This window comes from Galleria mellonella, unplaced genomic scaffold, assembly GCF_026898425.1.
Source record: "Galleria mellonella isolate WM207_F2 unplaced genomic scaffold, CSIRO_AGI_GalMel_v1 utg36, whole genome shotgun sequence".
Taxonomy (NCBI): Eukaryota; Metazoa; Arthropoda; class Insecta; order Lepidoptera; family Pyralidae; genus Galleria; species Galleria mellonella.
Window position 1 is genome coordinate 2,717,629 of NW_026442086.1, and position 27,800 is coordinate 2,745,428.

Consider the following 27,800-nt stretch of genomic DNA (forward strand, 5'->3'; position numbering starts at 1 on the left):
CGTTAGGTATCTAATTATATTAGAACATTTCATATTCATGTTACTACAAAAATTAAAAGTATCGTACGGAAACGATATCGAGGGCGATCCAATTCGTTTCAGTCCAATTGGTCGAGTATCGTTTATGTCCGCGATGCGATCGCATATCGTGTATAAGTTATACGTATATTATCTAGACCACTGTATTGTACTGCATCAAAGCAAATTGCAATCAATATCCTATCTGATTCTATAGTTACTAATCTAAGCTAAAACCACAGCTTGCTACCAGCTACTTAATTAATTTCTTCATACTGTATTACGCGAAACCAAAAATTATGTATTATGTTCACGAAGTTTAATAAATTATACCTTCACCAATTAAATAGTCTAAACAAAACAATAATTTCAGTAGATAGGTACTGAAATTATTGTTATATAAGTAGTTTATAGAAACTAAACATGAAAAGTTTTAATAATTTGACAAATTTACTTTGAAATGTATTTGTCATGACATACCTTAGAGATCAGATATAAATTCCCTATGAAAATCTGAAATTCGAGAAGGATTTCTTGAAGATTATTTCCTAAAAATGAAAAGATAATCTGAAAGAAATTGCTTAGGTATAAGCTGCAATGTTTTTTTATATACATTTGTTTACCCATCTTCTTAGAAATTATGTGCCTTAAAGTGCACCTATTTTAATCTTTAGTTTTGATTTCCTCACATAATTATACTCGTAAGTAATTATAAGTCGTAGTAATTATATCTCATAAAAAATTGTTGGCGTAGATCAGATGCTGATAACGACACGAAATTTTAACATAAGCTTATTGAGGATAGGAGTCATCTACTTACTACACTATCACACTGCACCTAGTACAATAATTTGAAAGGATTAAAAAATATCTAGATGCCAATTAATAAAGAATCAAGTGTATAAGTGGAAAAAGAAGATAATTTAATTTACAGTTTCAATGCATATGAAATTTGTTCTGGTTCGACTTTTTCTCAGCTTTGCCCGCATGGACTACGGTATGAACCTAAAAAACGCACCCAAAATTGAGTATCGCAGATATTACGAGTATCAAATTCTGTGAAAAATTCCAAATTTCTAGACCTGGTAGTTTTTGCTGTGCGATGATCAAAGCAGTCAACAAAATTTACATTAAAATAATAGATCAAAGCTCTTTTAACTGTCCACTGCTGAACATAAGCCTCCCCTTTAGGAAGTTTTGCGAGTAATTGCCACGCTTGGCAGGCGGATTGGCAACTGTAGTTAGACTTAGGAGATATTTTAATAGGGACGCTGCTGCCTATTCTTCGCCCTCCCTTAGCGCCTCTTACGACACACACGGGAAAGGAGAGGGTGGCCTATTCGTTGCCGGGACCACACGGCATATATCCATTTATAATTAGTTTATTTTAAAATAACTCGAGTGCCTTACGAAACATTCAATTTTAATATGAAGTGTTTACGGTTATCAGCCGCGTAAGTCAAGAAATAAATCGTGTTATTTCTAAACGAATTCCTTACAGTATAAACACAAAGACGCAGACGGCGATTGGTATGAAAAATAAAGTGAGCTTCACGCCAAGTACGAGTATACGAAGTACTGAGTATGAAATAAGGCTACAGTAGTTTATAAAATAACAAGCAAGCATAATATAGATGCATAAACAAGTTTATATATAGATAGAGGTGTGTCGAAACAGAAGCAAATGGAATCTGAGATTTGTATTGCGCATACCATACCTTGTCATCAGACAAGAACATTATTTGTTAAAACTAGACCAAGAACAATTACACGATGACAATATATTTGGCTCTGAAGAACTAAATTAAATTAAAAATTTAATTTACTTGGACCCCCAACCTGTTGGTCAATTGAGTAAGTAACCATGCACCCTATAGAGATGAAAGTATTTCGAGCGTTTCAGTGGCCATTAGTAATCTCGGTCATGTCTTTTCTGTGCTTAGTACGATTACACAGCACAATTACGGTATGACACGATATAATGGACAGACTCCTTTATCTACTGAGTTTGCGCACTGAAGTTCTTTCCTCAACCTATTTTGAGACAATTCAGATTTCTTCTGTATTCAACAGTGAAGCGTCGATATTTACTCTAGAGATGAGTAATATACATTTACTGCTTGCTAGCCGCTGGCTCTCCGCTTTACGACTATTCCTCGTCAGGGAAAAGTCATTTACATCCGCGTTGCCCTATCTACAGATTCAATTACTGGTTATTCTTTGTGCGGCATGACTTCTCGTGTTATTATTAAGGTCTCAGCAATAAAAATCTTGTAATCCTTAACAAAACAATAAAAATTCAAAATATAACCCCGTACAACTAACCTCCTCGCCCGTTCCCTTAATTGGGGTCGAACATGGTCAAAGCATTTCATCTTGCATATTTTCGTAGCATGAATATTTTTTCCAACAAGAACTATAATTGATATTAAACGTTCGTAATTATTACTAGATTATAAAACTCTAAAAGATGTCTATTTAGAGACTTTTTAATTACATAGCTATTGTTTATAGATTCATTAGTCTTTAGCTGCGGCTTCGTCCGCGCGACGAAGATATATAATAGATATATCTTGGTCACGCGGTTAAATAGGGTATTTTTTAACCTGGTCTATCACCAGGATTAAATGTAGATTATTCCCTTATTCACTTCAAATAATATATGTATGCTCATGCTTTTATGATGATTTGTTATACCGTTAAAGCGCCGCAAAAATAGCAAACAAATAAACAAACTCACTTTCCCATTTATAACATCACTAATTTTTGTTCCGAAAAATATAGAATAAGTTGTTATTATGTTGTCAGGTCATACATGTATTACTTAATGGCACACAATTATATTATACTGTAATAAATAAATATGCTTCGTAGAAATAACAGAAATTTTAAGTAATCCGTGCCATTTTAATTCAATTCGAAATTGTTACAAATCAGTGTAGAATGCTGAAAATGCAGAGTTGAAATACGACTCAGTGTTGGTTTATATTATTATCGTGTTACTAAAAATAGGTAAACAGAGTATTTAATTTAACGACGCTTTAAATAGCAACATACATTTTTAGATAAATGAAAATGTTTACAAGCAATTTAAAATATTACATTTTTATTTCATAATCGATTGTGCAAAACTTGCTCTATAGTGTAACCAGAATTTATTTGTACTTTATAAAGCACAAAGATATTATTATAAATGATTTTAAATAAAGATATATACGATAGCCAAACTTTATTTTATAAAGGTTCTTTTTCAGCAAATCTAGAGTGAAATAAACCTTTAATCACCAGTGGATAGCATATGCGTACCACATAAGTTTAGTAAGACAGAAGATGCACTTTTGATTTTAACGAACGTGTTAGTGGAATAGTTTTAGAATTATGTATGTTAATTAATGTTTATCAGTTTGTACATTTTCATTTAAATCTGTTCAGCAGTCTATCGTGTTTTAAGAAATAAACTCACAAACTTTCACATTTACAATTTAAGTAATAAACTCAGTAAGATTTTTAAAGTTTCGTATACCAACAATAAAGCGAAAAGTTCTAGTACTTAGAAAACAAATACGAGTATAGCAAGGACATTGAAAAATAAAGAAAAACGACGACATTAAAAAATACATATTATATATTTTGGTTCTGGGTGGTGATATCGACATCACAAAGATCTTAAAATAAATAGCAATAATCGTAATTTTTAGACACATTCATACTTGTGAAACGGCAGATGTTTCCGATTTAGAAAAGTAAACAAAGTGGTCTAATTCACCTGGGTGAAGTATTTTTAACCCGTTACCTTACAGATCAAGTTGTTAATGGATAATATCATAATAAACGATGATGGAATAAATGTCGAACAAATAACGAAATATATACGCTGCGAAGTGGACTAAAGTACCGAGAGAGAATCAAGGCTCGACTGTTATGAATATGAGTAGACTGTGCAATCTGAGACAAAAAACAACACTCCGGAACTGATTTTATATAATGAAAAGTTTAGTACTAGCTTCTATCTAGCTACCCCGTAAGGGTCGCGGCGTAAAGGTTGGTAAAAGACACTTATTCCCTACTTTTTGAACCAAACCCGTACATTTTATACATCAGTTCCTACAAAATAATGGAAGGAAAAGAGGATAATATGTATTTATCTTTATATCGTTTTACCTATGAAAGTGGATCCTATGGTGGTGGTGGATGGATGGTACCTATTGAAGGTGCATCTTGAACGAAATGCAATCGGTGTAGGTTATCGACTAATTTTGTATTATAACGAATATTGTTATACTTACCTACTAAGGATAGTAAAATACCGAAAGTGAAAAAAGGTAAACATTATCAAAATTTTTTATTTATTGATTTCAAACAAATACTTTGGCAGGTTGTTCAGAATTTTACGCTCAATGAATTCTGAAACAATATAGGTAATAAGATAGATGTGACATATAAGATGGGTTATAACGTGTTAAGAGGCGCTTCGTTATAACGCTAATGTTTTCGCTTTAACTTTGATTACCGCGACATTAGCAACAACAACACATATTTTCTTTTGTGAAAAAAAATTATCTGAATGTTTTGTACGGGACCAACCCGAGAGTATTAATCTTTTAGATTACCTATTTTTACTAAGAGAGTGCAATAAAGAAATATTACCTACATTTTTCTATACCATATATTTAATTTAGATATAATAAGTCAACATTGAGTTTATTTTAGTCATATTTTATAATAATAATGTGCACATAATGAAAATATTAGTTATTTCATTGAATTGAATAAATATATTCATTGGGAATTCAAAGCACTGAAGCATTTTCATTACTAACACAAAGTTGCACTCAGCATCGTTTTCTATAGTTGGGAACTTTTTTATCCTTGAAACTCGAGATTTTATCCTCATTGATCTTCATATAACTGAAGTAGTAGATTATCTATTGGAAAATTTATAGAGTATAATAGATTCGTATCTATACCTACTGCATGAAAATGGATTAGATATATACATGATATTATGAGACATGACGTCACTCTCTAATAAGTTAAATGAAAAAATAATACAATATCTGTTGCCATTAAATATACAATTGGATACATAAATAAAGTGATGATTATATATAATAAACACATTTCCAATATAATTACTTTAGGAATGACATTGAATACCTTCAGTGTAAATCAATACGACCAACTCTTTTTTAATCGACTTCAAAGTTCCCAAGCAGTTGTCAATTGCCCAAAATTTTTATACGATATGTTAAGAATTTGTTTTTCTTTGCACACAGCATTAATTTTATTGTATAGAATATATAATATTTATAAACGAAACATCTATCGTCTACACCACTACTACTACTATCATACGAAAATTAATTATGTTTACAACCAATATTGCAAAATTATAAGAAAATGAGCGTGATATATTAATTGGAGCATAAATTTTAACCGCATTTAACTCATGATACATTTTAAAAAAAATTATGTCAACTGTGTGAACTCTACAATTCTTTTGTACATCATTCGTATGTCTACGGCTGACGTAGGCGCCATTTACTGTTTTATAAACTAAATACCAGAATGTTACAAGTTGACGTTGTAGAATTACCTTGCTGTAGAATATGAATAGATAGTTTACTATATAATCTAATAACTTCAAAATTATTTAGAAATTAGGCATTCTTGAAGATATATATATATATATATATATATATATATATATATATATATATATATATATATATATATACATAAAAAACCCCCAAAGAATTATCATACTTTAACTACTATTACGTGATCGAAAACGATCTGGAATATATGATAACATAATATGGAAGTAAACATCTGTCATTGACTGTCTAAATCAATGACAGATAATTTAGACTAGTAAATAACTAAAAACATATCTAAAACACCTACACACTACTTGTTTAAGATGGTTTCCAGAAATCACAAATAGCCTATTTACGTTTAATAATAAAATAATTATTATATTTTATTTAAAAATAACAAATCTTCATATTGACAATCCCATTTGAATTGCTAGCAATTTCAAAAACCTATAGGTATAATTAAAATTTTTATTTGATCGAACATTCATTACTTCATTCGTAATTATAAATAGTGCCGTGATAACAATATCATATTTATTTGTAGTTATTATCTTTCTGACAATTGATACGCGACTGATGACAAATAGTATAATCTGGGAATGATTTGTTGTAAACAGATATATCAGACTACAGTGTCACAGAATAAAAAAAATATACACGCCTGCTTGAAAAGTGACTACTTTCCGTCAAAATAAAGAAAAAATGTAAGTTAAATCAGCACAGTTTATTTTGTACGAAAATCAAGATTTTCCAAAAATAAACAGCAATTTAAATCGTGATAAAAATTATAAGGAATCGACACAGAACTAAACCCTGCTAATTGTAAGAATATTATTTATGAATAATTAACAATCAGCCAATCGAATTATAAACCTTTTCATTTTGGTAACCAGTAAAAGTTACTGTTTTATATTTTAGATTATAATTGTAAATAAATTTATTAAATTTACAAGAGTTTGAAATAGTTTTTTATAAACATTTGAAATTTTTCGTGTCGAAAACCGCTTCGAGAAAATATGAAACACGTGACGTATAAAACGTTTTGTGCGGGGTTTTATTGTGGTTAAATCGCATTTCCTTTGTTCTAAACGAAGCGTAAATGGCGCGATGTTAACGATATGAGCGTGTTATATCCACTCCAGTTCCGAAACCTGTTAAGTCCCTTCCAACAAAGTCTTGTTTGTAAGTAGATGAATTACGTAAATATTTACTAGCAAGAAATGTCGGTAAATGGTCCCTACTGAAACTCTATTAAACTCAAAAATCATAGAATACCACTACAATACTACATACCTACAACAGTACAGTATGATTTTTAAATGAATCCGTAACCATTTATCTGACAAATAATTCAAAGAGACTAATGGACAATACGAGTAAAATGATAAGCCAAAGTGGAAAAAGCACAAGTGTTTTTGTAATATAAATGTAATGTTTTTTATGCAATTTAGAATAGCAAATAAGCTGATAGGTCACCTGATGGAAAGTGGTAACCGTCGTCTATAGAACCATCCAAGATACTCTTCCGACTTATGCGTTGCCATTCCTGGGGACTAAGGTGGTATACCTCTGTACCTTATAAATTCATTGACATATCCCATCCTTCAAAGCGAAACAGCCATGCAAACACAACTGCTACACGGTTGAAACACCAACGGGACAGAGGTATTTTTGTACAGTCTCCCTCTGGTAAATAATTACGACTAACATATTTTAACTACAACTTTTAACATATTTTAGGTCACACTAATTTCAATTTAACCACACTCATTCTCTATCTCCACTGAGCCTACCTGTGCCTCAGTCCTACTCCCTAATCCCTATGTCTATAATACTGTTACAAGATGATAATTTATAAATTACATATATCTTGAAGAAATCTGTTTTTTTTTAACACCAATCTACAATATCATGGAGAGCATAAACTCTTGAATGCCTTCAAGTGTCATCCATTGAAGTCCCATTGCGTTCGCCTATTAGTTATCTACTAGCCGTATAAATAAACTAATGCTTCGTTCACGAAAACACAAGGTTCACACGCACATATGAATTGACTCAATAAATTTATACGCGTTTGTATATGTACATGTAAGAGATGAACTAGACATAAAATGGTATTAAGACTACTTCAGTCAAATTCAATCATTCATAGCTATTAAAAGTATAGGCTGTAGTCGTCTTCTACATCACATGTCAAGTACGCATTGTCAATCGTAAATCCTTCCTGACTTTCAAGCGAAAGATTTTACTACTTTGCATTAGTTGTATTGAAATTGTCAGATTGTCTAAACTATAATTTTTATTAAGTATTTTTTGGTCTGCAAAGAAATACTCCAATTTCATAAATGCATAATTCAATTAATGCCATTGTTCACATTTTTACATAGAATCGTGTACCTTTAAATACATTTTGCTTCGTTACAAGCAGTTTTTGCTCCGCAAAGAGAGACTTCCAAAATTTATATGAGACCACCAATTGATTGCAATAAAATTAAAAACTGTTCAGAGTTGGTGACATAATCTCGTATTGTAGTCACAAAAAATATAAACAGAGGACAGTTCCAGGTATCGTGGACGTTTTCTACATAACTATATATATTTAACCGAGAACTTCTTACGTTTGTGACTTACATAAAAAGTATTTAACTAAATCATTAAGAACATTATGGACTTAGACATTAACTGATAAATACGCGATCGTAACTTCAAATATGACTGAGCGTACAATATTATTGTGTATAGTCATTCTAGTAAAATAACCCCTATTTTAACTGACTACGTGACCTCTAAATCTATATATTCCACCTTGACAGTGGCGATTACTATTCTTTCCCCGGGGACAAAGGACGTGTTAACCGACAATGTTTTAAATAATTAATAGCTAAGTGACTACCATGAAATAAAGAAGCTAAATAAGTCCAAGAATGGATATTATTTATCAAAATATGTAATATTTAAAAATAAGTTTTTTTTTTATTTTTATATTCATTTAATACATTAATGTATATTATAATATACAATATATATATATAATATATTAAAGAAGTTTTTGATGCGAAAATTAAATATCCGCTTCGATAAAATTGTAAAATACGGCGGCCGTATGTATAATTTGTCTATATAATCTATGTTATATATAAATTCGGATAATATGAGCGAATAGAATAGAAATAAATCTTTATTCAGATAGTTCACAAGCTCTTTTAGATTGTTTTTTTTTTTTTATTCTACTGCTGATATATTTCACTATTCCGAATGGTGTTATCTGCTGAGAAAAAATAATACATTGACTTATACACAGTTATGGGGAAAACTTGCGAGAGCAAGATAGTATTAAAATTTAACAGTACTGATCCTGACACTGATCAATAAATAAATATGCTGACTACTATAACCTGTAATGGAGTAGTCAGAGACTATTCTCGTTTCTTGTCACACAGTGAATGTAACAGACGACATACTCACATCTCGTCGACCATGTAAGAATCCAACGTCGCTGGGAGTATTACACGACATATACATAGATACGGGAAAAACGCTTGCGACCGCAAGATAGGGTAAAATTGAACAGTACTTACCCCGGTACTGACTAGAGAGAGCATAATCCGCTCGTTGAGAGCGAGTGTTTCGCCCTGCTTCATCTTGATACGCTTCTTGTCGAGACACTTCATCGCGTACATTTTGCCCGTGTCTGCCTTCCGACACCCATATACCTGTGTACAAGGCGAAATTTTATGTCGTACCGGTTTCTACATCGCAACATATAATGAACGTGGGAAGTTAGGAACATAACTATTCTACTAATATTACATATTACATAAGGGAAATATGTTTTTTTTTTTGTATTAACTCAAAAAATACTTTATCGATTTTAAGAAATACTTTCTGCTATAAAAAGCTAAATTATTAGTGACTAACAAGGGTTTTATTTTATTTTCAAAAGAATTGTGCGAAGCCGGAGTGGGCCGTTAGTTTGCGTTCGTGTGTACTAATATTTAATTTTTGCATCATCACGACTAATTGTACAGAATTTACTCACATATTTATTTTAAAGTTTCATTTCTCTTCATTTCATTTATCTGACCCTAGATGGTTATGAAAACAATTTAACACCTTTGTGGGTATTTTATTGTCCTTTGATACCCTACTATGTAAAAAGATAATCTTATTGTATAAAAATAATGAGCATCCGCCGCAGCTCACTAATCTTATGACATGAACTTCTTAGATTTCAGATGGACTGTTAACTTATTATTTTTATTATTTCTGCCGTTTACTGTCCACCGCTGGACATAAGCCTTCCCCATAAGGGAAGTTTTGCCCGTAATTGTCACGCTTGGCAGGCGGATTGGCAACCGTAGTTGGGCTTTTAGAGATGTTTTAAGAGGGACGCTGCTACCTATCCCACGCCCTCCCTTAATTGCCTCTTACAACACCAACGGAAAAGGAAGGGGTGGCTCATTCTATAGCAGGGCACAAATGGTGGCATTAACTTATTTGCTACTCCAATATTATAAATAAAAAAAAAACGCAACAGTTATTCAAAACTATTACTTAAACTCTCTAACATTATACTTCAGTCAGAACTCTGAATTTCTAGAGTGACGAGGCCTGTGATAAATTAATTAAAAACTCACCTCGCCAAAACCACCCCGCCCGATAATTCGGTGAACACTGAAGTCGTTCATAGTTAGTTGTATGTTTAATTCTAAATTTTTCCATTGGCAAAATCTTGTGTATTTATCACTGAAACAAAAAACATAAAATGATAAAAAATTGGGGAAATTAAGAATATTATACGTACATAATATACGTGCATATATATAAATAATACGATATAGATATATACCTTTCTAAGAAATTTTTAAATGGTTCCCCTCGAAGATGTTGGAATATTTCTTCAATGTATGGCTGTAATATAAACAAAACACGTGATTTATCGAAACATTTTGAATTTAATTGAAATCAAAGCGAGTCGCATTTCAATAAGTACCACTGGTGTTCATTCCGTTAGAGAGGTTTCAGTGATACGACCCATTTATTTTTCATAAAAAATCAAATTTATTTAGTGAGCATAAAATCTAATTTCATTTATGACTTAGGACGAGTTACTGAATGAGAAAATGTATATTTACGAGTAGTTTAAAAGTCAACATTTTGTTCGTATCTACAAACAGATCTTAAATACCTCAAATAGGTTTGGTGGCACCTCATGCTTCATTAAATATTTTTGTACATGTGCTACACATTCCTTTGAATAGTCCTGAAAATAAACATAACACGATCAAGAAGTGTATAAAATATTTAGCTTTAAAAAATAAATTAGCACAATATGCTTTAATGCAATTTATGAACTATATTGATGATTTAACACATAATCATTAAAATATATGTGAAAACTTAAATATTTTGGTTAATAATAAAAGTGTATGAGGTTATACTGAGTTTTACAAGATCACACACACACACACAACACACACATTTATATATATATAACCAATACCAAAATATGACTACTTGTTTCGTGTTACTGTCAAGCTTTTTTTTATACCACTGAGGTGGCAAACAAGCATACAGCCCACCTGATGGTAAGTGGTTACCGTAGCCTATGAACACCTGCAATACCCAAGGTAACGCGCGCGTTGCCGACCCTGAAGAAACCTTTTGACCCCTCTTTTGAAGTACCCAATGCTGTAGTTTTTTAGGAAAACCTCGACAGGGAGCTCATTCCATAACCTAAGTGTTCGTGAGAGAAAACATCTCTGAAACCGCGCTGTACGCGACCATTTAGGCTGTAGGATATGAGGATAAACTCTCTGTTGAAGCTGTTAAATTTCGTACAATAAGACGTAACTAATGTAAGTAGTTTGCAATTTTGCAATTTGATTTCATAGGGCGATGTAACTTGTATGTCGTTGGACTTGTAGCAAGTCTCGTGGGAAAAGCAACGCTGCCCGATCAATAAGCACAGCTGGAAAGATTTTACAGATAATCTACATTTTGACGAAAAAATGAGGAAAAATGTATAGAAAGTAATCGGTAACCAAATGCGTATATAACTATAATAGGTAATCGGTAAAATCCATCGTGGTTGGATATTTAAACTTTGTATAGACTCAATGGCTAATAAAATTAGGGTCTAATAATAAATTATTACTTGTGAAAAATACCGATTCTAATTTACTTTTTCAAATAATCTATTTAGTATATATTTTATATTCTTTTTTTTATTTTAGAGATCGGTTTTTTGAATACCTCTTTTCAAAACAGCAACCTTACTTTCTTATTAATTTTAACCTGTACGTTTTTTACTTATATATCAATTTTGAACCACTATGGATTATCGGCACCAACAGTTCGCTGTAACCTAATAATAATTTGAACACATACTAAATATTTAGTACGTAATAGCGCCTCAACTAATAGTGTTATGAAAATAAATTCCTGCTAAGAATAGATATACAATTATCAAGATAGAAAGTGTATGCCAAGGTAAGTACCGTTTAAATTCATCAAATACATCGCGTACTATTCGTATACAAGATATTTATGGTTTTACTGAATCACAAACAAGAGGTGTTTTCATTCAACAATTCATTCACAAACTTTCATAATCATAATTGTTATAATTTTTACATAATTAATTTTGCCAGTATCATATTTTACTGGAACAGTAATTTTAGATTTTACTGGTAAAAAAGTAACCTTTAATAACAACAAAAAATAATATCGTAGAATTTGTAGATTGCAAAATAAAATATTAAAATTTTAAAGACCCCGCCCTAAAAGACCCCACTAATAGTGAATGAAGAAAATTAGAACAGAATTATGATTTAATTATAAATTAAATTTCACTCTATCGTACTGGTGGTAATGATGATCAACGTCTCCAACAAATCTAATTAATCCGTAAGATAACGGCTCTTGTACTTGTTAGAATCGAAACGTTCTCAATGAAATATGAGCAAGTGGTGTCTTACAGTATTACAAGCAATGATTCGACAAATTGTTTATGACTACATCCAGCATTATAGTCGTTAGCCTATTTTTTTTTGTATGTTACAAGTATAGCTGAACAGAATTGACTACGATTGTTACCGAAGGTTCAGATGGTGCGGGCACCAAGCCAAGAGTCCGCTAACGAGGCTCATTATACAAACAACCGTCGCTCCGGCCGGATGCACAGTATGGCCCTTGATTCATTGGTAACTAGCTACTAGTAAACGTACTTAAGCATTAAATGAGTTTCGAATTGCTTGTAATTATCGTCCGTTATACAAGCGATGTGTAACATCAAGTTTTTGCGTTATTTCCTTTGTTTCTATTGCCGTCATTCATGAGTATTGTCTATCATCAAACTCATCGTGTATGTAAACACAACTGTAACAACTAAGATATTGGATAAGTGTCTATCGTAGAATTATAAAAAGTTCTAAATGCGTATGTATTTTTTGTATGTAACGAGATTACTAGATAGATAGATAAATAGAGTATTATTTCCGTGTTGGTTCCATTTTTCTTCAAAGAATAATATCTACTTGTAATTTCCGTGTTCAACTTTCAAATAATTTTAATCCCTTGTGTCAACAAAAAATCTCGTCATTCATCGGAGTGTTTTATTCCTTTTTAACTATGGACTACCTAGATACCAAATTTTATTTAACCAATTTTTTTTAAACATCGCATATTTTCTTTTATGTACCATATCCAGAATTAAAATTTAAAATATTTATACCCTGATATACGCGGAGAACGCCAGGATACAGAACTCGTTTTGAATTATATTTTATATCTATGTCATGCATAGAAATATAAACTAAATTCCTAATGATTAAAATGTGTCGTAGCCATAGCGGACGTATCAGTCATATAAAGGTTAAAGGATATAGAAGCACAACACCGTTAATCTCTGTGTATTAAACTACACAAGTCGTGTTGACACAAACATCAAACAAAAGGAAGTTATCCGCCTTTCATAGTCAAGAGCATACCCTGTTTTGTACGTTCATACTTACATGTGAATGTGCTAGCAGTTCTTTCATAATAAAATTGTCATAAATGTCTCTTGCGATCCGCCGCCTCTCGTCTAAGCATTCTTGTTTTTCGTATAACTTTATCTGTGAAATAAAAAAACAAAATATAATATTTACATTCTTCCACAACATGCATTGTTTAAAGCAGGGGTGGACAAGGTACGGTCCGCATAGATAGAAGCCCCATCCGTGTGTTTGCAGTATACAAACCACCACAGAACAGGATTGCAGCTGCAGACGTCGCCGTCATCTTCGATTCGCAGCTGCCCACTGTCGCCGCAGGCGATTGGAACTGCAAACACACGGCCTGGAACTCCAACAACGACACGCCAGAAGGAAAAGCACTACTAGGGATAGCTGAGAGAATGGATATCACCGTGCTCGGCCCTGAGGTTCCAACTCACTATCCCTACATTTCAGCACATGCTCCAGATGTATTGGACTTCGCCTTATACAAAGGACTAGACAGCCAACCGACGCAGGAAGTCCTCCTCGAGGACATCCAATCCGACCACCTGCCGGTGTGCATGGTTATTCCACAAACACCGACGTTCCTGACGCCGCGTCTCCCACGCCGCCGGATCGACTGGGTGAAATTCAGGGACTCGATGGAGCACAACACGCCCACGGCAGTCTCAACCTCGTCTGAAGTCGAAGAACTCGCTGCTAACCTGTCAGTCTCCATACAGCACGCCATGGACATCGCAGCGCAGCCGGGACCTGTAACAAGGACCCGCGAGTGGATCCCGGCTGCCACCAGGATGAAACTAGAAGCGAAGCGCCGATTGCGTAGGGACTGGCAGTCGACACGTTGCCCCACCCTCAAGACGAGGTTGAACAAACTCGCCGAAGACATCAGGCGAGACATTGAGTCCCACAGGAAGGAAAGCTGGGATCGATTACTGGAAGACGCCGGCGACGACTGGAATAGCATCCACCGCCTATGCCGCCGGCTGTCCCAATCCCAGCCCCCGGTCCGACCACTACTGGCGAGCGATGGGACGCCGAGATACCGTGCAGCAGACCGTGCGGAAATCCTAGCCGAACACCTAGAACGCCAGTTCCAGCCGAACCCGGTTACCGATACCGAACATGCTGCCATGGTAGTCAAATACGTTGAAAACTACCTGGCTCCGCCGCTAGCGCCACACGAAGACCCGGTGGTGTTTACGCCGGGACAAGTGCAGCGTGAATTAAGAAAAACGAAGCCTCGGAAGGCCCCCGGCAGCGATAATATCACGAATACGGCACTGCACCACCTGCCGCCGCGCACTATAGCGGCAGTTACACGCCTGTACAATGGTATTATGCGCACAGGGCATTTCCCAAACACATGGAAGATAGGCAAAGTTATCACGCTGCCTAAGCCCGGTAAGAACGTATTGAAACCGGAATCGTACCGGCCAATCACGTTGTTGCAGCATGTATCGAAGGTGTTTGAGAGATTACTTCTCAAACACATAAACACATACATCAAGCCCAGAGAAGAGCAATACGGGTTCAGAGCTGAGCACTCCACCACCCTGCAGCTGATCAGGATACTGCACGCGTTCACAACGGCCATCAACAAGAAGGAAGTCGCCGTAGCAGTATTCCTCGACATGGAGAAAGCTTTTGACAGGGTCTGGCACGACGGTCTGCTGTACAAGTTGGCCACCCAGACAGGAATGCCAAGAAGGCTCATCCAAGTGGTGGCCTCATTTCTCAGGAATCGTCGGTTCATGGTGGCGGTTGAACAAACCTGTTCGGGTGAGCGTCCCATCCGAGCGGGCGTCCCGCAAGGCAGCTGCTTATCGCCTGTGCTTTATGCGCAGTACACCGACGACATCCCAACCACGGAGCAGACTACACTGGCGCTCTACGCCGACGATGCAGCCTACGCCGCGACGTCGCTCAACAATAAGCACGCGGCGTCAAAACTCCAAACGGTATTAGATGCCCTGCCAGAATGGCTGGGAAAATGGCGCCTGTCGGTGAACGTGCGCAAGACACAGGCGATCACAGCCAACATGAAAAGGACGCCACCACAGCTACGCCTGCTCGGTTCCCCGATCGAGTGGTCCCGCACCGCCACCTACTTAGGGGTGGAAATCGACCGCCGGTTGACTTTCGGAACGCACGTCAAGAAGGTTCGCCAGAAGGCTAGAACAGCCAGGCACCTGCTGCGTCCGGTACTCGTCGGAAACCTCCCTCTCCAGATGAAGACGGGAATTTATAAAACGTACATCCGCCCGCGTCTAACTTATGCCGCGCCGGCGTGGTACGCATTCGTCAGCAAGACAAACAGAAGAGCACTAGAAGCACAACAGCACCTGACGTTGCGTACCCTGACCGGTGCGCATAAGTTCGTCAGAAACGCCACCCTGGAGAGGGACCTCAAAATCCAGCCACTGGACGCACACGTGAAAGAACTAACGACTAGACTGTTCCAACGCGCGGACGCATCAAAATGGGACCACCTCAGAGGCATAGCGCCTCTGCACGCTAGACCGCCGGAGACGAAGCCGTACGCGCGCGAACTCACCCGCTCGCGCGAAGCAAAAGAAGAAGACACGGTCCCATAGTGTAGAAGCGCGTGGCGTCGTCGTCATGGGCCGCTCTTGCGCTGGCAGTTTGCCGGGCCTCCCCCCATGGGGTCTCACCTGGCAGGCGAAGACCGCGCCGACCGGCCCAGATGGCGCCAACAGTCTACAAGTGAACCTTAGTGCGTTCCTATGAAAACCACCGGCAAGTACCACCCCCAACTACCCTGCACATGGTAATGTGCGGCGAGAGACACCAGCAGAAGGGGGCCAACGCCCCGGGCTGCTATACCCCCCACGTCCCCTTTATACGGCTACGTGCGGAGAATACCTACCTACGGTCCGCAGTATACTCTGACCCACGTAGGTAGGTAGGTAGGTCCACTATTGTCGTTATTATACTATAAAATAGGTATTTAACAATCATACTTACACCAATGTAGTTGTTTGTTAAGTTAGTTTTACATCATTTTGTCTAATTAGGAATCATCTGGAGTGAGAATTTATTCAGCATTTTTATAGTTTTTTAAAAGAGAACGAGACCCATGCTCTTACTAAACGTTAGGAAATCACCAGATTACTACTTAAAACTTTAGAACAATGTATGTACTTTTGTTGGTCTTGTGACATATAAATCAGCCAATAGCAATTATATTGGTTAATTTATTTATCTTACACGGAAGTGGGTCATAAGCGATCTACCTGCTTACGTGACGTTACTTATAATGACGAATTCTAAAGTACCAAAAATCATCAACTTTGCTAAGTAATAATATTAGAAAAGAAAAACTTTTTTAATGGTATTAATCCCCAATACGATTTCTTACGTCTATAGGCATAACCCGTGAGGAAAAAGATTGACCATCCCTGCCCTAAACAATGTCACTAGACTGATTTGTTTTCAAAATATGAGATAAAATAACTGAGAAAGAAACTTCTCATATATGATTTTGTAGACATTAAACAAATTACGGTATTTAGCATATCTGCTATAAGTAGGCACAGTTTATCTCTACTTTATATTAACGGAACTATAATAGTTTATTCGTAATTCGGAACATTAAAATCATTTACTCATAATCATATTAATCAGATTGTGTTAAAATAAAATTAAAAACAAATTTCGTTACCTCTTCATAAAATTTTAATTGTGGCACTGGTTCTTCTGACGTTTGTTCACAAAATTCCTTAAATAATAAATAACCTGAAACAAAAAAAAATCACGTAAATCACAAGGTAAATTTTATTGAGTATTAATAATGGCAAACAAACTTACAAGCCACCTGTGGCTGAGGAGATATGGTATGGAACACAATAGGTAACTTTAGTTAGTTTTGTAATTGAGAATGTACCATTTGACTACTTTAGTCAAATAGTAAAAACTCAATCGCAAAACTGTCAATTGCAAGATTACAAACAAGATTACGAGAACTATTAAGAATTTAGTCCAAATAAAAAAAAATACACAGAGTTATAATTATATCAAAACTGAATTCCTTTGCTTCAAAAAGTAGGAGGTTCTCAATATACCAGTATGGTATAATAATATAAATCTGAACCGATTTTCGTACTTTCTACTTTTTTTTTTTGTTTAAACGGAGAAGAACCTTTGATCATAAATCTTAATTAGACACAAAATAGCTACTTAATTGCAACACAATATTATTTGGAAACAAAGCGGGAATTTACTATGTATAATGAATCTAAAAATAATTATCAAAACCGGTTCACAATTGAAGGACATATAGTAAAACATAGTTCAAAAAACCCCATCGAATTATAACAGACTACACCATTTACAGCATGTAATTTATGAGAACCGTCGATTTTCTAAACTAAGAATTTAAGTCGCGGCTTTATTTATGCGAAATACATCTAAAGAATTATACATAAGTATTAAATACGAGTTTTATGGATATCATTACGTCAAAGATATTAATTTATTTATAATACTGTACCTTAACATATAATAGCAAAGACGAATGGCATAACTCGTTGTCTTACGTCAAAGTAATCTGAATGATAAATACCACTGTTTCTTTTCAATGGAGCCCGGCATCGTCACTTTGTATACATACAAATACAAACATCACGATTTACCGTTTATGACGTAAATCGTGTTAGCGACTGTAATCATTTCTGATTAGAAGTATTTTTTTTATTATTTGGTGTATAATTTGAATTATATATTAGCGTACGATCTCTACATATTTACACCGCTTTGGTAACCAATTTAAAAGGCTTTAGCGATGGCTACACTATTGACTAAAGAAAAAAAATATGTAAATATAAAAGATTTATAACGACTATGTCTAGTTTAGCAGGTTATTATATTATTATTTCCTCTTTTATATATGTTTTATGCATTCCTATTTGTTTTGATTTTTTGTCACTTCGCTACGATTTTCAGCGAGTCCCTTCACCTCTTGATACGACACGACACCAACTTTTTCCTTGCTCTGTCTGATGTAACTATGCTTTGGCCTTGGTAACCAAGTAACAATGTTTTATATAATACAAATGAGAATACGTGAAATTTATATCAAAAAAGTTTAGAAAAATACATAATTATTTACTAGTGTTTGGTGACAAAAAGGAGTAGGGCATAGATTTTGCAACATCACAATAAATACATAAAAATAAAACACTCAGTTTTCATATAAAATAAGATAATCATCAGATCTATCGTTATAACTCATCAAATAACTATATGATACAGAAAAAAAAGATACATTTACTATAATATTAATGATAAATAAAGATTAATATTAAAATTCTGCCGATCTGATTTAATTCACGATTAATAAATTAGGTAATTTTTAACCGGAAAGTAAATACCTACTTTATAACATATTTTCTTATTTGTACTGTAAAGTAAGTTGAATTCAATGAAACTAACAATAAATACAGCAGGTCGACATTTGACGCAATCAAATTTGGATCAAATTGAACTTATATGAAATAGACGTCAAATATAAGGAAAAGTTCATTTAATCACATTTTATATTATACGATGCAAAAAAGACTTAAAATACTTTACGAACGAAGTTAGCTATGAAATAAAACATCAAACGATAAGTATTTATTGTGATTTTAACTGATAAATTTTGATTAATGAATTTGTATCATTTGTACCGTATCGAAGAATGTTCATGGAAACGATATTAAGAACACCTACATATTTCTGTTTGGCCGGATTCTCGTAAATTAAAAATAGTATCTATGTATTACGAAATTTGCTGCATGATATGTTAAGGAAACTCTGTTCACACGCGCTGATTTTAATTAGATTTGATTTATCGTTAGTTTTTAGAAACGGTTCAACATGCATTACTTATTTTATCTCGCTTTGATTTTTTTGTTTCTACGTTTATTTACGAGACTACTGTTTATTACTAATACTTAGTAAAAACAAGTATATTTAGTCTGACGAAAAAAGCAACTTCAATCATGTCAAAAATCATCAACGAACATTAAGATATTGCGTATATACATTAGACTGGTAATATTAGAATTTATAATACGGAATCGAATTTCAAAATAGTTTTAATTATTATTTTACCTTAAACAGTTTTTTTTTACTTTGAAAAGAAAAACTATAACCTCAGTCGTCACAATACTATTAATTACAAAAAGAATAATGAAAATAGGTTTAAAACTAGAGCTATATGACGGCGATTTACGTATCGCGATCACATAGATTGCGAATATTAAAGGAGGATATATTCAGCAATGGACAGATATGATGATAACATTGATGAACCGATTGTAACATAGCCACATAAAATCTTTCTTTTAAAACTCGCAATTACCTTACATCGGCCAAATGCAAACGAAATAAATAAAATTAATAATATGAATAATATTTATATCACAAAGGTGTGTGTCACACACGCGTCACAAGCACAAGTGAAATTACTGGTATAATGACTCATAGTACCCAGTAATTTTTACTGTAAAATATTATTATCCTATAAAACGGATCACCGATATGTGGCGGCATAAATAACATACTCATACGCGAAGAGTCACTCCCTTAAACCAAACTCAAACATTCTAAGGCAAATTTGAGGTTACCGCGATAGCAAACAAGCGAGGTAACAACTGTCAGTATTCCGACTGCATTTATTTCGCATATTATTCTTTATTATACACAAACATAATGATAAGAAAAATTAATTTTAAATGTAATGTACAAAGACGAGCTTATCTCCAATAAGAGATTCTTCCAGTAAATCTTTTCAAGTGAATTAAATTGTTATTTAAAATAAAAATAGGCAAACATACAATTTGTGTATACTGCAAAACCATATTTGTAAGATAAGAATATACAAAGAATAATACAAACTAATATTAATTACACAAAATACATACATAAAAAATATATAAATATATAATACGTCGGCATAGTAATAAGTAATGCTCCCTTAGTCGATGCTTAAAGATGCCTATATTTGATGACAGATGACGATTCCCTTATTTCGAATGACATACTATTCCATAATCGAATGAATATAACTATGAAGGAGTTATTATTATTTTTCTATTTGTAATTTCGTTAGTCTGTGTTTTATAGTAAATTACATCATATTATTTGCTGGTTTTTTCTTTAAGGAATTAAAGTAATTTATTTTTTACAAAAAAATACTGCCAATAGATCATCTCTACGTTAATCATTCTCTTTTAAAGGTCCTATAAAATTTTATTAGGGGATGGAAATTGGTAAGCGACACCTATTCCTTGACGGCACCATAGACATCACAGAATATACTGTAACACCCATATCATCTCTCACATGTATTCTTGGAGACTAAGATATTATAATAGGACATAAATTTACCTGACAAAATAATATTATTTACACATTTGAAATTTTATTTCTTATTTTATTGTCTTACTAGCTGATCCGACCGACATAAATTGGCCCATCTAGTTCTAATTTTTTTCCTTATAATTTAAACATAAATAGGACTATTATGAATATATAAAAAAGACCGTCTTCAAGTGATTCACTTCCCTGCTTTAAAAGTTATTTGTTTAATATTCAATAGTATGTATATACTTTACCTACTGCACATGTGATGATTTAAATAACATATTCCCCAGGTCGACGCAGCCTCAGAGGACGTGCGTGACATACATACATAACCTAAATAAAATCTTTGTCCTACATACTCCGTACAATGTCCACCAGTGCAGTCGATAAAGTTATTTACTGCAAGTGGAAGTAGGAGCTTCGTAAATTGGGTTTGTAACTCACTCGGGAGCTTTGCCGCTATAATATCTGACTCTCAGATGCATTTATAATTTAGAATCGTTGTAGATCGTAAGTACCTTAGTAGGGGTTCATATGTCAACGTTCGATAAGTTAATAATGAACAATTCAAATTAAACCTGTAAATTATAACTTTTGTTACCTTAATTAAATAGATTTAACCGCATATTCATAATTATTGAAGGTTTTTCACTAAAAACATACGCAACAAAAGCTTTAAAATCTTTCATACCTACTAATCATTGAATTATTTTCAAAATTTGCTACACAGTGGTAAGTTTTGGATAAACTTTCTTAATAAACCGTTTTTCATGATCGGTATGAACCCTCTTTCTAGACCGTTCCTATATTATTTATATTATATGAGAGAGGTCTATGTCCTGGTATATATAAGCCACCCCACAGACTACCACAAGTGGCGGTCCAATATTCTGAGACAAGTGACAAATGAATCCATAGATACATTATTGTTTGCGTATGCATAAGAAAGAACAAGACGCTGAACACCGCTGTTACATCTTAGCGCACAACAGTGATAACATATTTTTCGACAGATTGGTTTGCAATTGTCATGAAGGCAGAGCTGTTTTTATAACGTCGATTATTATATTGTCAATATATTGGGCATACCACAAGATGGAGGACTAAGCTCATTCTGTAATGTTTACAACGCCACATTGCTTAGAACCTTCAATACGTGCAGCGCAATTTATAGCCATTCCCGTCTACCGAATAACTTTATTATACCTTGATTGACCGACCTTTACGAGTACGTCGACCGAACATAGAAAATTTTTCATACACGACTCTGTATAGAGATCAATTATCGAATTATAGTGCGAGGAAAACATCTTTCAGAAATAACGTGTATACGTTAATATTACGTCATAAATATTATTTTTTAATGATAAATACTCTTAGTAATTGTAAATAAATATATCGATTGATCATATGATATCACAAATATGATAGAATATATCTTTAATTGAACATACGGTTTTAAAAAATCCTTATTTTTGCAATAGTATCTATAAACAGTAAATTATTTTATAACACTGAAGTTGGTACTTAAACGTACCAAAGATATATAGTCAAAAGCGATGTTAAAAAAATCTGTGCTTATCTCAAAGGATAACAGTAATATGTTTCTGAATTCAGTGACTCTTGACTGTAGCTAAGTTTTAAACATTTTTCAGAAATATCTTTGACGGAATGTTCGGAATAAGTATAATATTGTATCCATAAGACTAAACTGTGACAAAAAGCATAATATATCAAAAGCCAAACGAAAATTTGAAAAAACGAATCAGATATTAAGATATGCTCATGGATATGTAACGTCATAACATTAATTCCGGTCATGAGCCAGCTGAGGTCATAAATCACAACCGATCCACAAGGACGAGCTTCATTGACGCCACTGAAAAAAGTCCACCACTCCATAATATACAGCCCTCTACAATAACGGTCTCTTAATGTCAAGTTCTTATCGAAATCGAGAAAAATACATACGTTTCGCTCCGCAACGACTGAAACTATTGAAGTAGGATCCTTTTGAGAAAGGAGGATTATATTTTGAGGATTACATTAAAAATATGTGTTTACTATTGTCAGTTTACTAGTTGAATATCTTTATTTATGATTATATAGAACTCAGTGTAAGACCAATATGGGAATAAACCCAATTGATAAAAAAAAACTTTAAAAGTCGATTCCGTATCGGCGACGTATTAAAAAAAAAATAACACTCCGATCAATTGAGAATCTATTTTAAATATATTATAAAATAAATTAACAAACAGGAATCGATAGGTTATAAGGTTTCACTAATTAAATGCGGTTTCAGGAACAAAGTTGACATTTACACTACACTCAAACTGGGAAAATTAATGGCAAAATAAATATGTTTTCTCTTTGAATAGCATACTACCAGTTTGATTTTAAAGGAGTGAATATCGAAAACTAGTTTTTGAAAATACAATACACATTTATTATTCATTATTGAATACTAGCTTTTTCCCTATTACAATTTACGCGTGGATTTCAGAAATAGGTAATTTAATAAAATACTTCTAGATAGCGTATCACGACACTACACCAGGTTTCAAATAAGATCTTCAGGAATACAACTGTGACCACTACACTCAATTTCATGTAGTAGTTTATGCGTGATGCCGGAACAAACATAGAGACAGATAAAAAAAATATACCTATATCGGGCTTAAACCCGACTTTTTATATGTAACTTAACATATAATATTTTTTCGAAAATATCTCATATATTATGGATTTTAATAGTTTGACAGATAAGACAAGTGTCTTTTATCGTTATACTTATCATCGTAATATTTACTCCTTATTGATGATTACTTAGTAAGACATTATCATGGTTGATATCATGATATCATGGTTGATATACAGATTTTAATGTTGAGAAGGGACGGATGAAAGAGGGATTGTGAAGAAATATTCGCACAAATGAGTGGAGATATCTGAAACAAGGCCTAATTAAAAGTATTTACTACCTTCATACTTGTATGTCTGATGAATATGGAAGTGGCAAAAAAGTCGTATTGAATTGGAGCATTTTGGCGTTCCAGTATTTCTATCTACCACAATGGAAGGCAGGCGTGAGTAAGTGACGTTTATATCCTTAAATGTACGTACACTGATTTTCGCGATATTCCTGCTCCATCAGTATAGAGCGATTAATAACAAATACTCATTATTTATTCATAACATCACTGCACCGGGCCCTGGCACAACCAAGTAACGCCTACATTAAAAATAAAAATAATCTTCACAAGATTACGCTGTTAGCCAATTATCGTTACCAATCGAACGAGTAGAAACTTGGTAAGCAGAAAAATCCTGTGACTATTTTCAGATTTTTAGATCAATAACATCTAGATAAACTGTCCTAAATGCAGCGACAAAGAGTCTACTTTATTACTTGCGTGTTTTTAAAACTGTTTTAATGTTGAATATGTTTTGATTATATTTAGACACTAGAGTATTAATATTACATTGTTAGTCTTTCGTACACCTTGACAGGAGACTGAATATTTTAACGCTCACCCCCTATTCATAAATACTATATATTTATTATATAACTATAGCTATTGAAGTGTTTGGTCTTTGTCTTCTGCACTATATTTTCGCTTCGATAGAAAGTGACATTACATTCATTTTCATTATTAAATGAAAATAAAGATAGTAAATAATTTTTACGAATACAGGTTTACTATGAAAAGAGTCGCATCGCAAAACAATTGACTGACCGTTTTAAAATCGTTCTTCGTCACTCACCACTATGAATGACCATTGTAAAACCAATTTTAAACATAATATTTCATTATCATTATCGTATGTGTTTATTTCTGATAATGAAAACTGGTTCAAGTCATTTACAATACTCGACGGTTAACCAGCACACACAAAAAAAAACATATAAATAGCGTTATTACGAGTAAAATATGCTTAGACAAACACCTATTTTTAAACAACATCAAAAAGTAGAAGGTAGTGAATTCGCCTTTACTTTTTGTATGTTACGCGGTATCTTTAACAATTCTGAATATCATTAAACAAAATAATTATTTAATCTCGTTAAACAAACCTTCGAAAGAAACCGTATTAAATTTGTGTATCTACTAGAAATTACAACTTCACAGAAAGACAGACACTTCAGAAAAATAAACAAACAACATCAAACCCACGTAAAAGGAGTTAGAAGTTGTTTGGATCTCATCATTAGACGGAAGTAACCCTATCTACGTCAGTCCTTGACACACTTTCAATTTAAACCAGATTAATATATACACTTTAAATTATAAAATAAAACTCATACAAGATGGTCGACATATGGGAGAGACCTACGTTCTATAGGGGTTGAAGTTGAAGCGACGATACCGACCCAAACACACAGATAAAAAAAAGCAACAACAACAAAAAAAATAGGATTTTTATTACAACTGAGATAGTAAATACAACGGTATACAAACCACACTACTAGGAACATGATTAAATCTGTGACACTAAGAATTTCATAGTATCTACTTAAGTGAAACTGTAATTGATCTAGCATGTAGTGAGGTTATTAACAAGGCTATGAAACAATTTCCTCATATTACATAGTAACTCGCTAACATGATCTAGCAGATTAGCTTGACAAAAAAATATTATTTGTGTAAAAAAAAAAGCAATCAAGAGCTATGAGATCATACCAACATGACGACGAAAATTAATTTTAATAAAACCACAGTAACCACCGAAGACCAAATACTTAGAGTATATTTTTTGTAACAAAGTCGAGTTAAAACTTTACTGAGTGATTTTACCAACTGTCGTATACATTTGATGCAGGCTATGCTACTGATTGATTTTGATAAGCAATTACAAATTATTATGATTCTAAAAAACATAGATAGGTACTATTGTGTCTATCTAAGCCGATAATGTTAAAATCTTTTCGATTACATAATATTATAGCTACATCATTTCTAAGAAAAAATCTATGTAACTTTGTAAATGTAAAATATGTAAATTATTTGAGTAGTTTATGATTATATCCATTAAAAACAAACAATAAAATCTTTCCTTTTTATAATATTAGATATAGATATATAGATTTACGTGACAAATTTAGTTTAAAAAATGTTTTATATTTTTAAATTCAGCAGATAAAGATAGAGATGTATGTTAAGTAGATTTAAATGTTTACTGTCAGTCGGTTCTCTGTGTCTACCAAAGTAATTAAGAGCAAACCAGACGCAACAGATAATTAGATACTTTCTTTTTTAATTTTTTTAAGAAATATAGATTTGTTCGCTGACCGACAGAAAAAGTAGTCTATAATCGTCTCCAGAGTCCCATTTACTCATCATAATGGCTTCAACGGTTTAGACGTGAAAGCGTAACAAACATACTCACTTTCCCATTTATAGTACCAGTTATTATAAGATACTCATAATTTTCAGGCGAAGTTATCCCCTCTGCAACTACAATGTGTTTAATATTGGTTCACTATAAAATGTACCTACAAATATGTTTTCATAGTAGGTAAGTGATGTTTGCATTGAATGCTAAAATGCATTTTATCAAGTTAATGTCCTAGTTGAAACACACTTCGTTCCACACATCCGAAGAGAATTGAATGAAGTGGAACATTATCCTAAGCGACATAAGGTAACTTCATTATTGGTAAAGCTAGGGTTGCTATAAAATATTCTAAAATTTCTGTCTCGTATAATAAACTGTGCCTTTATATAACAAAAGCGTTTTTAAACGAAAATCGTAGTTTTATCAAGTTTTTGTTATGTATATATATGTATATGTAGAGATTATTAAAAATGTCGTGCACCTAGCTATTCTCGGTAATTGGTTTTATATACCAGACAACCCTAGTGAGAGCAATTGTACGCAGGGCGGCAATAAATCCGAGGCGTGCGTGCGCAAACGACTTGCCTTGCTTCGCGCAGCTCACGTTTAATCTTGTTTACGATACAAATCCCGGCAAGAAAGTTGTTGCAAAAGTGATCCTGAATTAAACTTATCTAGATCACTCTAGTAATCCGCACACTGGCAGTTTCTTCTTATTCTGCACACGTTAGCAAATAGAAGCAATTTGAAAATAACAACTAGAAGAATAAAAAGTAATAACTCGTCCAATTCTACGAGATGTGCAGTAAAACGTCCTCTTAACTTCCACTTGCTACAAACTGTTTAGTGTCTGGTGAGATCGTCTATAAAAAATGTAATGCGTGTCAATAGTTTTGGGATTCAACATATTAAAGTTATCTCTATGATATTCAAGAACAGAACAACTAATAATAAATATTATAATATATATAAGACTTAAGAGATATTGGACGAAAGAAATTTATAATTCTCTTTATTTAACTAATATTCACATATACCTAAATAATTATTTTAATAATAATAATTAATAAATAATAATTGAAATATTAAGAATATAATTAACAACTCTTACTTCACAACTGACAACAAGTGATATTTATCCGAGTAGCAAAATATTTTTATTACGAATCAAAGAGGACTTCTTAGACAGAAAGAGTTCAATGATAAGATTTATTAAGAGCACTGACCCCGGCATGATAAGAGTTCTAATTCTAACTCCGTTAGATTGATCTTTCAATATTCTTTAATTTGTCGAGAAAGTTATTCAAATCTAATAGTAAATTTTCTATCTTATATATATGTATATATTTCAATGAAAATTATTAACAATTAATAATTTCCAAGGACCGTTGGTTTATTTTCCGATTGCTAAGATTAATTTACTTCCTTACAATTCAAATAACAGTAAATGATAGTTAACTAGTTACTAATT

General features: G+C 33.4%; 1 protein-coding gene across 2 annotated transcripts in view; it reads right to left on the bottom strand.

Annotated features, from left to right (window-relative positions):
- LOC113520648 (G protein-coupled receptor kinase 1) overlaps positions 1-27,800 on the bottom strand; it is a 57,228-nt gene that overhangs the window by 20,366 nt on the left and 9,062 nt on the right. For both annotated transcript variants that reach the window (XM_052897494.1, XM_052897493.1), the window contains exons 3-8: positions 17,304-17,377; positions 13,634-13,735; positions 10,807-10,881; positions 10,468-10,529; positions 10,256-10,364; positions 9,197-9,331 (exon numbers count right to left, since the gene is read on the bottom strand). In XM_052897494.1, the coding sequence (XP_052753454.1) occupies positions 9,197-9,331; positions 10,256-10,364; positions 10,468-10,529; positions 10,807-10,881; positions 13,634-13,735; positions 17,304-17,377 (557 nt within the window). The remainder of the gene's footprint in view (positions 1-9,196; positions 9,332-10,255; positions 10,365-10,467; positions 10,530-10,806; positions 10,882-13,633; positions 13,736-17,303; positions 17,378-27,800) is intronic.